Genomic DNA, 13,769 nt, shown 5'->3' with positions numbered 1-13,769 from the left:
ATTTTTTTTTTTTACCAGTATAGCTATACTGCATTAATACTTTAGACCTGTATTTTTTATTCATTTACAGTGAGGCCCCAAATGATTTCACACTGTAAATATGGGATTCAAAATCTAGTTAAAACCTGGAAATAAAAGGAAAGATTAATTATTATTAAAAAAAAGAAACATCAAAAAAATCCTTAAAACAAAATCAATTCACTTGAGAAGCAAACTGCCAGATGAGATATCATATTATATGAAATATTAATGAGATATTAAGTCTCGTTTTCACAGAAATCTGACAAAATGAGTGCGTTTTATGCTTAAAGAAAAACTAAATATTTGGTAATAGGGAAAAAAATCCCTTTAAATTACGTTTATTTTTCTTTTTTAATTATGTTTTGAATCAAATTAAATTACAACAATTAAAATAATAAATGAAAATCATTTTCAGTACAGAGTCTCATTAATGAACTTTAATAAAGCTAACAAGGTTAATAAAATAAAATAATCAACAAAAAAATGTTAATAAAAAGTCAAATTTTTATCATGGTAATCATTTTGTGGGAATGTATGCCCTTGCAAACAACTAGTATGTGGTAAATCTGCGGAAATGTTACCCAAACGTATGAAAATAATTCAAAACATAAGATTTTTTTATAAAGGGAGCTGAGATTTTGAAACTGTCAGTGAATCCTGCAGTGCTGCCTCAGATATCCAGGAATAAAACAGCTAACGCCTCAAAAAAACGATCTGCCAACTTCAGCTCAGAAAGAAACAGCAGCTAACCGCATCCAATGAACCACCCTGCCGCATTCAGAAACCTCCATGAATAAAATATTAATAAAAATGAATGCAAGGTGCTGGGTCTGAGACGAGTGGCACAGCACAAAACTGCTCAAGATTCCCTGTAAATAGTTGCTCTGTGTGGTGTGTTTGGAATGGAAAATTCCATAAAAATCCATTACTAAGGAAAACCGAACAAGGGAAACAGTACTTTACGAAAACAAGTTGGTTGTTGTTCATGCTCAAACCTCCACACGTGAGCGTTTGAATGCATCACAAGGGTCAGAGAGCAGTTACAAAGTTATAAATCCACGAAAGGAAAAGGTTCCCATGAACCGGAGTCACATCCCCTGTTACTGTACATTTATCTGCATGATAAACATGTCAGGCTTTGATGTGGTTCTGAGTCCTCAGAGCCACTGTACCTTAGCGTAACGGATCTGCAGGGCTCCCGTGTCCAGCTGTTTGAGGCGAGAGTCGTGGGTGGACACCAGGACACCATCTTTCCTCCACAAGATGGTAGGAGTCGGCGTGCCGGTGGCTTGGCATCCCAGGACCACCGTCCCGTCCACAGCCACGGTCTGGTTGGTGGGACCCTGGCGGACGACGGGTGGAGGTCTGTCTGAGATCACTGAGAAAGAGACAGACGGAGAGAATCCAATCACTTCCTTGTTTAAGAGTATAAAAGTATAACAACAGTAAAAAAAAGATTTACTCCCAATCTTTATTAATGTTAAATATTTATTTATTTATTTGTATTTGCTTTATATTTTATTTCATTGTATGCTGCCACTGTTACTTATATTATCAATATCTAGACCTTATTACTTTCTTTTCATTTCCTTTATTTCTAAATAATAAATCACAAATTATTAATATAATTTTTTCCCTCTTCCTTGTTACTTTTTCCTTGCCTTTATTTCTAAAATAAAATAAAAATAAATGAATCACTTTGTTGTATTCCTCGTAATTAAAAATGTAATTACATTATTAAATTATATTAAATTATTACATAATTAAATTATTAACATTATGGGTAACACTTTACAATAAGGTTCATTAGTTAAACATTAGTTAATATATTAACTAACATGAACTAACCATGAGCAATACATTTGTTACTGTATTTACTAATCTACGCTAACGTTAGTTAATAAAAATACAGATGTTCATGTTAGTTTACAGTGCATTAACTAATGTTAACAAGATTTTAATAATGTATTAGTAAATGTTGAAATTAACATTAACAAAGATTAATAAACGCTGTATAAGTGCAGTTCATTATTAGTGTAGCGACTCACTCATGGGAAATATTAATAATTAACCATAACTAGTTATAATTAATTATGAATATATGTTTCTTATCATTGTTACTTTTGCTTTGCCTAAAATACAATGAAAATGAATCGCTTTAAGATGAATCACTTTGCTGTATTCCTCATAATAAATAGAACTTCCTAACATAATTTTTTTTTCTCTTTCTTGTTATTTTTTCTCTTGTATTTGTTTTTAAAATATAATAAGATTAAATAAAATGAGAAAGATAAATTGCTTTGTTGTATTCCTCATTCCCTTTTGATAAAATATCTGTGGAATAAAATTTAATATTCTATGCATGCAGCTAAATGTTTGCTGCAAAAGCAAGCTGCAAAATGTTTGGTGATATGAATGTAAATGCTCTATAATGCCACCAAAATACATTCAACTAAAACTGAGAGACCGAAAGACAGAATGAGACAGAGAGTCGTAAAGCTGTCCCAGACCTACTAATATCATTATAATAACTATAATAAAACACTACTGTACTCCAAACCAAAATTCAAAATACATCCTTCCACATTTTATAAGAAGCGAGTGCGTGTACGGTAAAGAGGTAAAGAGAACGAAGAATGCAAATAAAAATAAATGTAACCCAGGAAAAAGAGCATGTGAGAGTGGAATGTCTGGCAGCAAACGAGCTGAGTACATGTTTTAAGAACCAAAGAGAGAGAAATAGAGATGGAATCCAATTTTTTCAACTGGAAGCAATTTTCTAATCAGTCACCAGCAGTAGCAGAGTGAAGCCAAACTAGAGACGAGCAACTAATACCGGCGGCATTTCAATAGCACTAAACCTCCCTCACACACACCGGCCATCATCAGCACACTAAAACACACCGAAATGCTTCACATCTATTACAATCGCCCCCCTGCCGTGTCCTCTTCTCTCTAACAGCAGACCTGGGCCGTCTAATTGTAGTGAACGCAGTGATGTTTACGTCCATCTGATTGTGTTCGACATCGCTAGAAGCATTACCGCCATTTATACGGTTGCGATTTGCATAACTGCCACTACAGCGCGTTGTCAAAGCCCTACAACACTTTTGTAAGGACCATCAAAGGGATGAATTATGTATCAGAAACCATGTGTCCTAGCATCACCGCTGTTGTAATTACTGAATCATCGTGGCGGTGACCTGGAATTACACTCCATGCCCGCTGTAAGAGTGAGGCCATAGAGCAGACTGGCGCTAAAATAACTGTTATTATTCTTTCTTTACCTCACTCTCATTCTCTTTGTCTTGCTTTGGTGTTTTTTTTTTTTTTTTGTAGAGATGGCACTTAAAGGAGATTATGTTGGATTGTAGTGAACTGCCGAACCGTCACTATTCTGTTGAAGTGTCATATTGACTATTTGAACATATGGAGTAATCAGTGTTGGAGTAATGTGTGTATTTCTTATAAAATATTGTTATTTGCATTGAATATGGGAACTATGGTTAATTTTAAACCAAAATTGTATGTCCAGCCACAAATATTTAACAGCTTTTTGCCTTTATACAGTGCGTGTCAATGTCTGCATGCAAGTATGAACAGCATGAGCTGTGATGTCTATTTAGCCAAAAAATTACTCTTATGAACCGGTTCTTTTTAATGATTCAGTCTAAACGATTCATGAAACAGTCTCAAACTCACTGCCGAGCCAGACTCTTTCGCTCAGCGAATTGTTCAGAGGAGTTACTGAGTTCAGTACATCACACACTTACATCACTCATGATATTTACGAAAAAATAATATTACAATATTAAAATGTGATAAAGTAAAATTAGTTGCATCCTGTCAAAAAACACCTCTGAACTGCACTGTGCTGTAATGTCAAAACATTTGACATGGCTACATGAAACCAGAAATCTATGAGTAACAGCAGAAAGTTCACTCTTTATCTTTACAATGCCCATCTGGGAACGGGTCATATGGGTTTTACAAATAAATCCATAAGTAATATAACGTTTAAGGCATTTACAGTGCAAAATTAAGCTACTAATACAGTATATTGCAATCAATACAAAATATTTCATAAAAAATTAAATTAAATTAAATAAACTTCCCTTAAACTGAGTGGCAAAAATGGATGCACATAAGCACTTTTGCGTTCACTAAGGCCTCATCTGTACTGAGTGCGTCCATCTCACCGTCTGTAACCTCCAGCAGGGCTTTGGTGATCACACTGCCAGCGATGTTCAAAGCCTGACAGCTGTAGTAGCCTCCGTCTGAACGCTCCACTGCTGTGATGGTCAGATCGCCCGTCTGAGAGACAGAGAATCGACTGGAAGGTGGAGGAGGTTGAGAAGAAAACAGAAGGTTCTGGAGAGGGGAAAAAGGAAAAAGATATATGAATAGAGGTAGAATTCCATAAAAAAATATATATAAAAACATAAACACTAATTACTCCAAGAATATTCAGTGTGTGAGAAATAAACACCTTTTCAGGACTTGCACGTTCACACTTACTATTGGCAAGGTGTGCCTGAATTCCTGTGTGTGTGATGAGAGATATTGATCAAACCAAGATGACCTGAGGTGTGTTAGAGGTGTGGAGTGTTACAGAGCCCATTAGATGTGTGTAAATTATAAATCTGCCAGCCTCATAAATCTGACTTTAATGGGGAAGAGTGCCATGCATTTTATATGTTACTGTAAAAGTGCGCTAAGGAAATGCATCTTCGTACCACAAGTGAAAACACAAACATTCTCACCTGACTGCCTTCTTTCTGCCAAAAAATGGCAGGCTGAGGACTTCCTGTGGCTTCGCATTGAAAGGTCACGGTGCGACCCATACCGACCACTTGATTCCTGGGTCGCATCACAAACACAGGAGGAACTGCAAGAATATGAGTTAAATCAATCAATTACCAAAGACAGCAATCTTGACCCTTGGCATGTAAAAACAAACAAAAACTCATTCACATTAATGCACTTACAATGGAAGTCTATGGAGCATGACGTTAAAGACAGTGTAAACAGATTTTAATTTATAAATTATTTATTTGTAATTTATGAAATCATTTTTCTTGCAGTGGGACTACTCTTCTATGTATATAGTATATAAAATGTATAGATTTAAAATAACAATTTTCTTCTGCAATATATGTTAAAATGTAATTTATTTCTATAATGGCAAAGCTGAATTTTCAGCATCAATACTCCAGTCTTCAGTGTCACATGATGCTGCAGAAATCATTCTAATAATCTGATTTGCTGCTCAAAATTTTTTATTATTATTATTATCAATCTTGAAAACAATTGTGCTGCTTAATACACACACACACACACTCAGAACATACATAATATTATTAAACTTCCAATGTAAGTGCATTACTGTAAATGCAATTTTATCAAAATTATTTTCTATTCATGGCTTGTAGCAAAACATTTCTATCTTCAACTTTCTTTAAACAATGCTATGAAAAGACTTGAACAGCACAGTTTTCTTTCCTGTGTTGACATATTTTCTATTAAAACAATATTTTTAGTTGGGTCAATAATCTTTCGCTTACGTCGCAGACGCAGCTGTGACATTCTCATTCTAGAGAGCACTGGATTTGACAAAAATGTTTGGTCCTAGAAGAGAAAGTCTAACAAATCTCTCATTTTGATTTCAGGAGGTCTTTGACATCAGTCGAATTTCTTGCGAATACAATAAATATTTGTTTTTCGAAACTAAATCATCCGTCTTGTCCGTCTCACCTCACTCTTCTTGTCAGTCAGCTCGACTCGCTCTCCTCACTGGAGAAATGAAATCTGATCTGTGATGCGACTGTCGTTCGGCACGCTGCATTGAGCAGCTGCGTTCAGTTTTTAATTGTAGTGTCTATTCTTTTACTGAACTAAATGATTTTTATTACTATAAAAAATCAAAACGACGGTGGGGGTCAGTGACGCGGTGGGCAAGTGACGTAACCGGTGTTGCGGCGTATCACCGTCAATCGCGGCAAGCCTAAAACATACATGTATATATATTTTAAATATTTACATGTATATATATGTTTATATTATATATAAATATAAATATTTTATATATAAACAAAATGTTTTTCTTAAATATAAACATGCATGTGTGTGTATTTATATAAACATAATAAATATATACACAGTACACACACATATATTATGTAAACAAAAACCTTTATTTTGGATGCGATTAATCGTTTGACAGCACTAACAACAACACACTGGCTCAACCAATGGCATGATTTTAGGGGGCGTGGCTACCTGTTTGTCTGAATATTGGATTCTAATGTTTTCAAACGTTTGAATGTTTTTGCATTCTTTTTGCAACTCAAAACTCTCTTTTTGTGCAAAAATCTACACTCTCCAGTAGCCTACACAGTTTTAAAAAGTTGAAAACAACATGAAATGGCAATCACAAAGCATTTAATGTCTTTAAAATGACATATTTCCAAATTCAACCTATTATTCAGTTGGAATAAAGTAGAGTGGGAATTAAATTTTGTTAAAAGATTATGCAAAGAAGTTTCGTCAGAATACAGAAATCACGGCACAATGAAACCAAGAACATTTGTTAAGCAAGCTCAGTAAATAGACCAAATTTAACTTTAAATGTAATAACTTGGGCCATTTGGAGTCGATCCTATGAGATAGACACAAATGAAGGGTGAGAAATGAGGAAAAGCGGTGTATTTGAGAACAGCTGGGTAAAGAGAACTCGACTTGGACGGGCTGTTTGCTCTTTTGGCAGTGGTTGCGGCTCTCACTCTCTACTTGGTTTCCATGGCCCATTAGCGCAGCTACTCCTGGGACTCGCATGGCATTCTAGCACTTTCCTCAAATACATCACTAATGACTAAATCGCCAGCTGAGAGAGGCCTCGTTTGTATCCAACATTATCGTGGCTTTTTAACAGAGAACCGACTCACTCATTTGAAATGACTTATCTCAGAGATTGTGTGTGCTTGTGTGTATTTGACTGAGTCTCAGATTCTAGTGCGCTGCACACCTAGACAGTTTTTAAAAATCTTGAATTGACAAATCATTTAATGAATCATTTGTTGAATCGTTTGACTGCTCAAATGCACCTATAATGCTCAAAAACTCTGTCTAGGTAGGCAGCTCACTAGGTTTTGAAGCAGAGCCCATGCAGCAACCAGACAAAAGACTTCTCTAATAGAAGTCATCGTTTTGAAATGGTTGAGGAATCTCATTCCTTGACATCTGAAAAGCAATGCTGTGCCAAAGGCAAGTTTAGTAATAAGCCCCTTCACCGGACAGACTGATTATTGAAGCAAGCGTGTTTATAAGTCTGGTTCCAATGTTGCTGGCCCGCTAAACACACACGTAAAATAATAATTCAGCGATTTCTGTAAGCAGTAAAAACCAGTAAAAGCAATAAGTGAAGCAGGAAAGAAGAGAGGAGGAGAAGAAGGAGAAAACTGCTCAGGGGTGTCAGGACACAATGTGGACATTTGTTCTCTAAAGAGCTGAGCCTTCAAGAGTGTCAAATACACTCAAGGGGACTTTAAGTGAAAATGAAGAAACAAAATGGATCTACATCATGAGTAAAAGGTGTGTGTTCTGTTTCTACAACTAAACCTCTTTTATGCCCGAGGTACTGATGGTATTTTTGTATTAATTAATTATTTAGCAAAATTAATTAATTACAACTAAATGATAAATAATTGTAAGTATCAAATAAAAACAAGCAATTATTATTATTATTAAACAATTATAATTATTATTAAAAAACTATGCTATTATAAACCAAAAGAGAAAAGTAAACATAACCCAATTCAATATCTAAATATTTATTTTAAAAAACATTGTTAAAAAAAAAGCATTACACAAATTGTGAATGTACCTCAGTTGTAGCATAATATAAAAAAAAATTAATAAAAAAAAAAAATTATTGACTTTTGGTAAAAATGTATTACCAAGAAAACAAATGTGAGGAGCAAGTTTGAAATAAAATATGAATTGCGATTAGTGATGAAATTAAATAAAAATTAACTGAATTTGACCAAATTTATCCAAAAAGCATGAACATATTATTATTCTCTCAGAAAAATTACAGAAATATATAATATATTTTTTTAATATATTTTTTCCTAACTGTTTGAAAAAAAAAAAAAAAAAAAAAATATATATATATATATATATATATACACACACATATACATGGTTTTTTTTCAAACAGCTAGGAAAAAATGATATGGAATATTCAAAATGATCCAGCATCCAGTCGGACAAAGCAACCTGACAAGCTGTCAAAGCAGCAAAACGCTCGTCTAAAAACTAACAGCTGTGAATAAGCTGGTCAAAGCACACACACAATCTCCCGCCCACTGAGGGCATTCGTTACTTTAAATTGTAGATAAGTGCTGGCAGGATCAAAGCAGTTTGTCAAGCAGCGTGAGATGAGTGACAGTGTGTGTTTGTGTGTTCTTACCGTGGACTGTGAGGGTGGCGCTGGCCTCCGTCTTCCCCATCATGTTCTCTGCCTGACAGGTGTAAGTACCGGCGTCTCCTGAAGTCAGTCTCTTCAGTTTGAGCGTGTGGTCCTCCCAGATCTCATGTCTGAGAAGATGACGGTACACAAACAAATACACATGCAAGAGGTTCCAACTCTAAAGAACAGAGATGATTATTTCTTTCTGGGCATTTCCCATTCATATTTTATTGTTATTACTATAAACTAACCAGACGCTTTATCACTCATACCTTCCCTTGGGAAGATCTCCGTCCTCTTTCCTCCAGCGGATGGTGGGCACAGGATCCCCTTGAGCCTCACATCTGAACTCCACACTCTGGTCCACCAGAACAGACTGACTGCTCGGCTTTCGCAAAAAACTGGGTCTCTCTGCAGACAAACACACAGCTTATTATGTAATCCAAGAACTTTCCTAGTCTTCCCTATGAGCTATTCCCTTCTCTCATCTGATTGGCTACTTATGAACTTACAGTGAACTATATATATCCATCTATTTTTACTCATTCTCATCTTTCTTCTTCATAACAGCTACTTTTAGTGGATTTCCTCAAACAAACAATTCACCGTTTGATTTTGCTTCAACTTGAACTCTGACTTGTTGTTTTATCCTAAAGGTTCATGCAGCTAATCCTAAAGAAAGCTTCCTCTCTGATTGATTTATTAAGATTACATAACTATGATATTAGGATATATCTAACCCACTGATATGAGGAAACAGCCCTACAGTGCCTTTAAAGGCACATTTACTATCACAGCAGTTAATTCATGTTTATTGATCACTTGTACCTAATGATTTTTTTTAGTCCATGTTGTTTATTACACTTTCCATTTATATTACTTCGCATATAACATGTGGGCTAGCTACTACTGCTATCAGTGTTATTGTTAACTATAACTATTTGATAAAAATGTTCGATAAATGAAAAATAAATTTGATTAAACACTTAATAAAATAATACAAAATTAAAATAAATAAATAAAAAGACAAATGTTGCCATGGCAACTAATTGATCTAAATATGTTTAGGTTAAAAATGCCAAAAATAAAAATAATAACTTAAAAATAAGTTGCGTCCATCTTAATACAGATTCAACTAAGTCAGTAATTCACAAGCTTTCTCAGAAATGTATTAACATATCAGCGATGGCTCAACCAATGACTTGAGTTGGGGGCGGGACTATCTGTTTGAATGACCAATGGCAGAAGGTATTTAAAATCTTATTTTTAAGCATTGTGTGAGTCTGAGACTGATTGTGTGACACATTTCAACTTAAATCTGCTGAGATTTCTGGAATTGTTTTCAGAGGAATTACATTTTACTTAAACTCAATTTGACTTAATATGGTTGGTGACTTTCTCCTGTAATGTGTAAATATGCCAGCAGACATTGAATAATGAGGTTGACAGTGATGGAGATGAGGACGGCTGTGTTGCACGGATTAAGGAGGGAAGGTCAAAGGTCACAGCTCTGATGTTGGGTAGTGTAAACTGATATGTTAAGGTGTTGGATGACAGATGAATGTGTATTTTGGGGTGTATGTGTAAATGAAGGGGTGTGTGAAGTGTGAGCTGGTATTTGTTTCACGACAAACTGAGAATAATGGGTCCACGTCTCCTAAACAGGGTCAATGACACGCTAGAGTCTTCCTACAGCTAAGCACACAAACTCTAAACATCTGGACTCTCTCCTGCTCTGCCCATAAACAAACACTTCATACGACGTGTGTGTGTTTAAATGAATCCATCTGCATGCATTTCCACAATCGAATGCACCAGAGGTTTGTGTGGGAACCTGATTATATAAACACATGTGCGTTGTAAAGAAGGCAGATCATGTGCCGGAGTATCTGAGAATATCGAAATACATATATTAAAGCAGAAATATATCGAAAACGTACCGAGAACGGTCAACTCTGCGATCTCGCTCTCCCGTTCCCCCATCATGTTGGTTCCCACACACACGTACTTCCCTGCATCCGTTTTTCTGGTGTTGGTGATCATCAGTTTTCCTCCTCGTATCTGTCAGAAAGAACATATGAGTCAGAAAGTCATAAATATGAGGATTAAATGTCAAAGGTCAAACCCATAAAGCTTTATATATATATATATATATATATATACAGTGGGTACGGAAAGTATTCAGACTCCCTTACATTTTTCACTCTTTGTTATATTGCAGCCATTTGCTAAAATCACACACACGTACTTCCCTGCATCCGTTTTTCTGGTGTTGGTGATCATCAGTTTTCCTCCTCGTATCTGTCAATCTGTCAGTATGAGTCATAAAGTCATAAATATGAGGATTAAATGTCAAAGGTCAAACCCATAAAGCTTTATATATATATATATATATATATATGAAAAATGTGTGTGTAAATGTGTGTAGTGGATATTCAGCTGAGCTTATATTTTCCCAGGCATCTGACTTCATGCCAAAAGGGCCCTTTTTTGTTCTCAGGCAATTGTAAGGGCAGCTGGGGGTCCTCATTCACCCGAGTGGATCAAAATCATACACATATACCCCAGATCTGACCCCTGCATCAGGGGACCACACGGTGAATGTGGAATGTGTAAACAGAGTCTCAGTGATAAAGACCAGAGGCATTCGCTGTATATCACATCATTTAAAAAAATTTGATGCAGATTATGCACTTATGAGATCATGTGCACATATGCCACAAACAATATTCAAGTCTGCACTAAAACGGCATATCACAGCTCGAAATTCACAATAAATGAATGAACAGACAGATAAAATTTTAGAAGGAATGACAAACACAAAGTGATAGATTGAACAGACAAATGAGATGGATGGATGGATGGATGGATTGAGGGATGGATGATGGATGGATGGAAACTAATAAAGTAACTAAAGAAGAAACGATGGATGGATAGATAGATACTAAGGAATGAACAAAAAAATTATTATACTCAATATACTATAGCATCGATATACTATCAATGAACATTAAAGTGTACAGTCTCTCTCAGAGGAGTAAAATTAGTTTCATCTGATTCCTTTTACAGTCACTTGCATTTAAAGGACAACAAACATCTAAACGAAACCTTCACCAGGTCATATGGGACGTCTCTGAACACTTCCAAACCGGACACGTTCTAGAACGATCTGAAGCATTCTTCAGTCCTGTCGTCTCTCCTAAATATTAATGGTGGAAAAGTGTCTTTAAACAATGGAGAGGTCGGAGGGGAAGGAAGGAGGGCGAGTTTTTTAGGGCACCCCGTGGTGTTGGAGAGGGTTTTGAAGTGTTATTATGTTACTGTTTGTTTGAGCGAGAGCTTAACGGCTGAAACGGCACAAGACTTGCAGAGCAGACAAGGTCAGGTCCGATGTAGGAGTAAGTTTGTGTGTGTATGTGTGTGCACGCGCGCATTTGGAAGAATGCAATGAAAATACAGTAAAAAAGAGGCTGAAACCAAAGGAACAATGAGAATGTGCCTCAGGAAAAAACATGAGCTCCATTTCAAAAGATAGTGAGATGCTTGTTGAAATGTATTGTGCTATCTGCTAAGGATAAATGTGGTATAAGGCATGAAACCTAAAAACTGTTGTCTAGATAGGCAGCTTGCTAGATTTCATAATGCAACTACCCAAACATCCCAAGCACACAGACACATATTTTGAGTTCCATCACGGCAGGATCGTTTCACTCTCGGTCCAGAGTCAATGAACCCTCCCTCGCTCCCTCCGTCCTCGGGTAACAGCAGGGCGGCTGCTGAGGATGCGATCAATCTGAGCTCTGGGAGATTGCTTTATTCGCATGCCTTTTGTCTTGTGTGGATTGGCAGCGCTGCTTGAGCAGAAGTGCCTGAATGGGGCTCGCCATGTGGAGTCATTCAGCAGGCCAGATAATCACACACAAACTCAGAACAAAACGCTGCGAAACAATACGGAGCGTCAGCTTCAATGTGCCGCGCTGCTCCGGTTAATTTTCAAGCAGACTGCAGCAATTACTGCTGAAAAGCAATTAATGGCCAAATTGGAGCGCTTTGATTTAGAGATAACAGTGGAACGCAAAACAAATGAATAATGTTGATGCTCATTATTGTACGCAGAGCTGTAGTTGAGCCAATGTCTCAATGAATATCAGCTCATTACATTCCTATATATATATATATATATATATACTTATACAACAGTTTGACAGAATGTGTGTGTAATTAAACAAGAAACACTCAACGGAGTGCCTAATAAAACCCTCTTTTGTGTGGAACTACTTCCTTCCGCCACGGATTCAAAGCTCAAGTTGACAGTTAACGCGAAGCTAGACGTTTCTTCTTATATTAACTAACGTACTCTACGATTAGCTCAGTGAATAATAAAAAAAAACATAGACCCGGCTAGCACAAGCGGATACTAAATTGTGAAAGAGCATTCCTGTAGCGATACCAGTACAATATCTCACGGTTCTCAACCAATCAGATTTGAGAACCAGAACGAACTGTTGTATAAATATATATATATATTTATTTTTATTTTTTATTATTATTATTATTATTATTGTTGTTGTTGTATTTTAATTATTTTATTTGAATGTCTTTGTACCTTTTTTTCTGAGAGTATACTTTATATATATTTTGTTGTGTTTGTTGCTGTGGTGCTTTGTTTTGTGTGTGTGTGTGTGTGTGTGTGTGTGTGTGTTGTGTGATGACCATACAGTTTACTGTCTTCAACATTGTAGACTGCAGACTGGAGATAAGCCACACACACACACACACACCAGCAGCACTAACAACAACAACAAACGTGATCTTGTTTGATTCAATTTTATCATAATCACCACAATTGCATTCCACCAACGTCTTAGTTACACGTTGTCAGAACGCTGGAATGTGTAACATTCCTTCATTGCCTTTAAAAGCCCATGCTAAGCACTACATTTGTATTCTCAGAAACCCTGTCTTGGTTTGATTAAAAATAACAAACCCCCTCAAACCACCTTTAGCTTTATTCTACACAAATAAGCCACATGGAAAACGAGCAGCGGCGTGCACATCAAAGTCACTCTTTTAACGACAAAAGAGGCCTGATTGATCCCGTTACTTAATTTCCCACACATTTAATTAGAAAAACCTAATTGGTGACCCTGGTTTAAAGACTGCATTAAATCAGCAGAGAGCGAGTTTTCAGCTTGTGAACACTGGTGAAGGCAAACTTTCATTCCCACATGCCCTTCCAATCAGATGAATGGGCTCCATAAATTTCCCTGACAGAGTT

At 36.2% G+C, this 13,769-nt stretch overlaps 1 protein-coding gene across 2 annotated transcripts in view; it reads right to left on the bottom strand.

Moving 5' to 3' along the window:
* Positions 1 to 13,769, bottom strand: part of LOC107559192 (roundabout homolog 1) — a 296,974-nt gene that overhangs the window by 37,267 nt on the left and 245,938 nt on the right. The window contains exons 7-12 of one of the 2 annotated variants that reach the window (XM_016242952.1): positions 10,432 to 10,552; positions 8,764 to 8,902; positions 8,492 to 8,619; positions 4,785 to 4,909; positions 4,221 to 4,392; positions 1,194 to 1,399 (exon numbers count right to left, since the gene is read on the bottom strand). In XM_016242952.1, coding sequence (XP_016098438.1) covers positions 1,194 to 1,399; positions 4,221 to 4,392; positions 4,785 to 4,909; positions 8,492 to 8,619; positions 8,764 to 8,902; positions 10,432 to 10,552 — 891 coding nt within the window. Of the gene's footprint in view, positions 1 to 1,193; positions 1,400 to 4,220; positions 4,393 to 4,784; positions 4,910 to 8,491; positions 8,620 to 8,763; positions 8,903 to 10,431; positions 10,553 to 13,769 lie in introns of those variants that run through there. The other variant, XM_016242951.1, reaches the window with a different exon arrangement.

Source organism: Sinocyclocheilus grahami, unplaced genomic scaffold, assembly GCF_001515645.1.
Source record: "Sinocyclocheilus grahami isolate Dianchi unplaced genomic scaffold, SAMN03320097.WGS_v1.1 scaffold677.1, whole genome shotgun sequence".
Taxonomy (NCBI): Eukaryota; Metazoa; Chordata; class Actinopteri; order Cypriniformes; family Cyprinidae; genus Sinocyclocheilus; species Sinocyclocheilus grahami.
The sequence above is the reverse complement of the archived record's forward strand: the minus strand, read 5'-3'. Positions and strand labels throughout refer to the sequence as shown.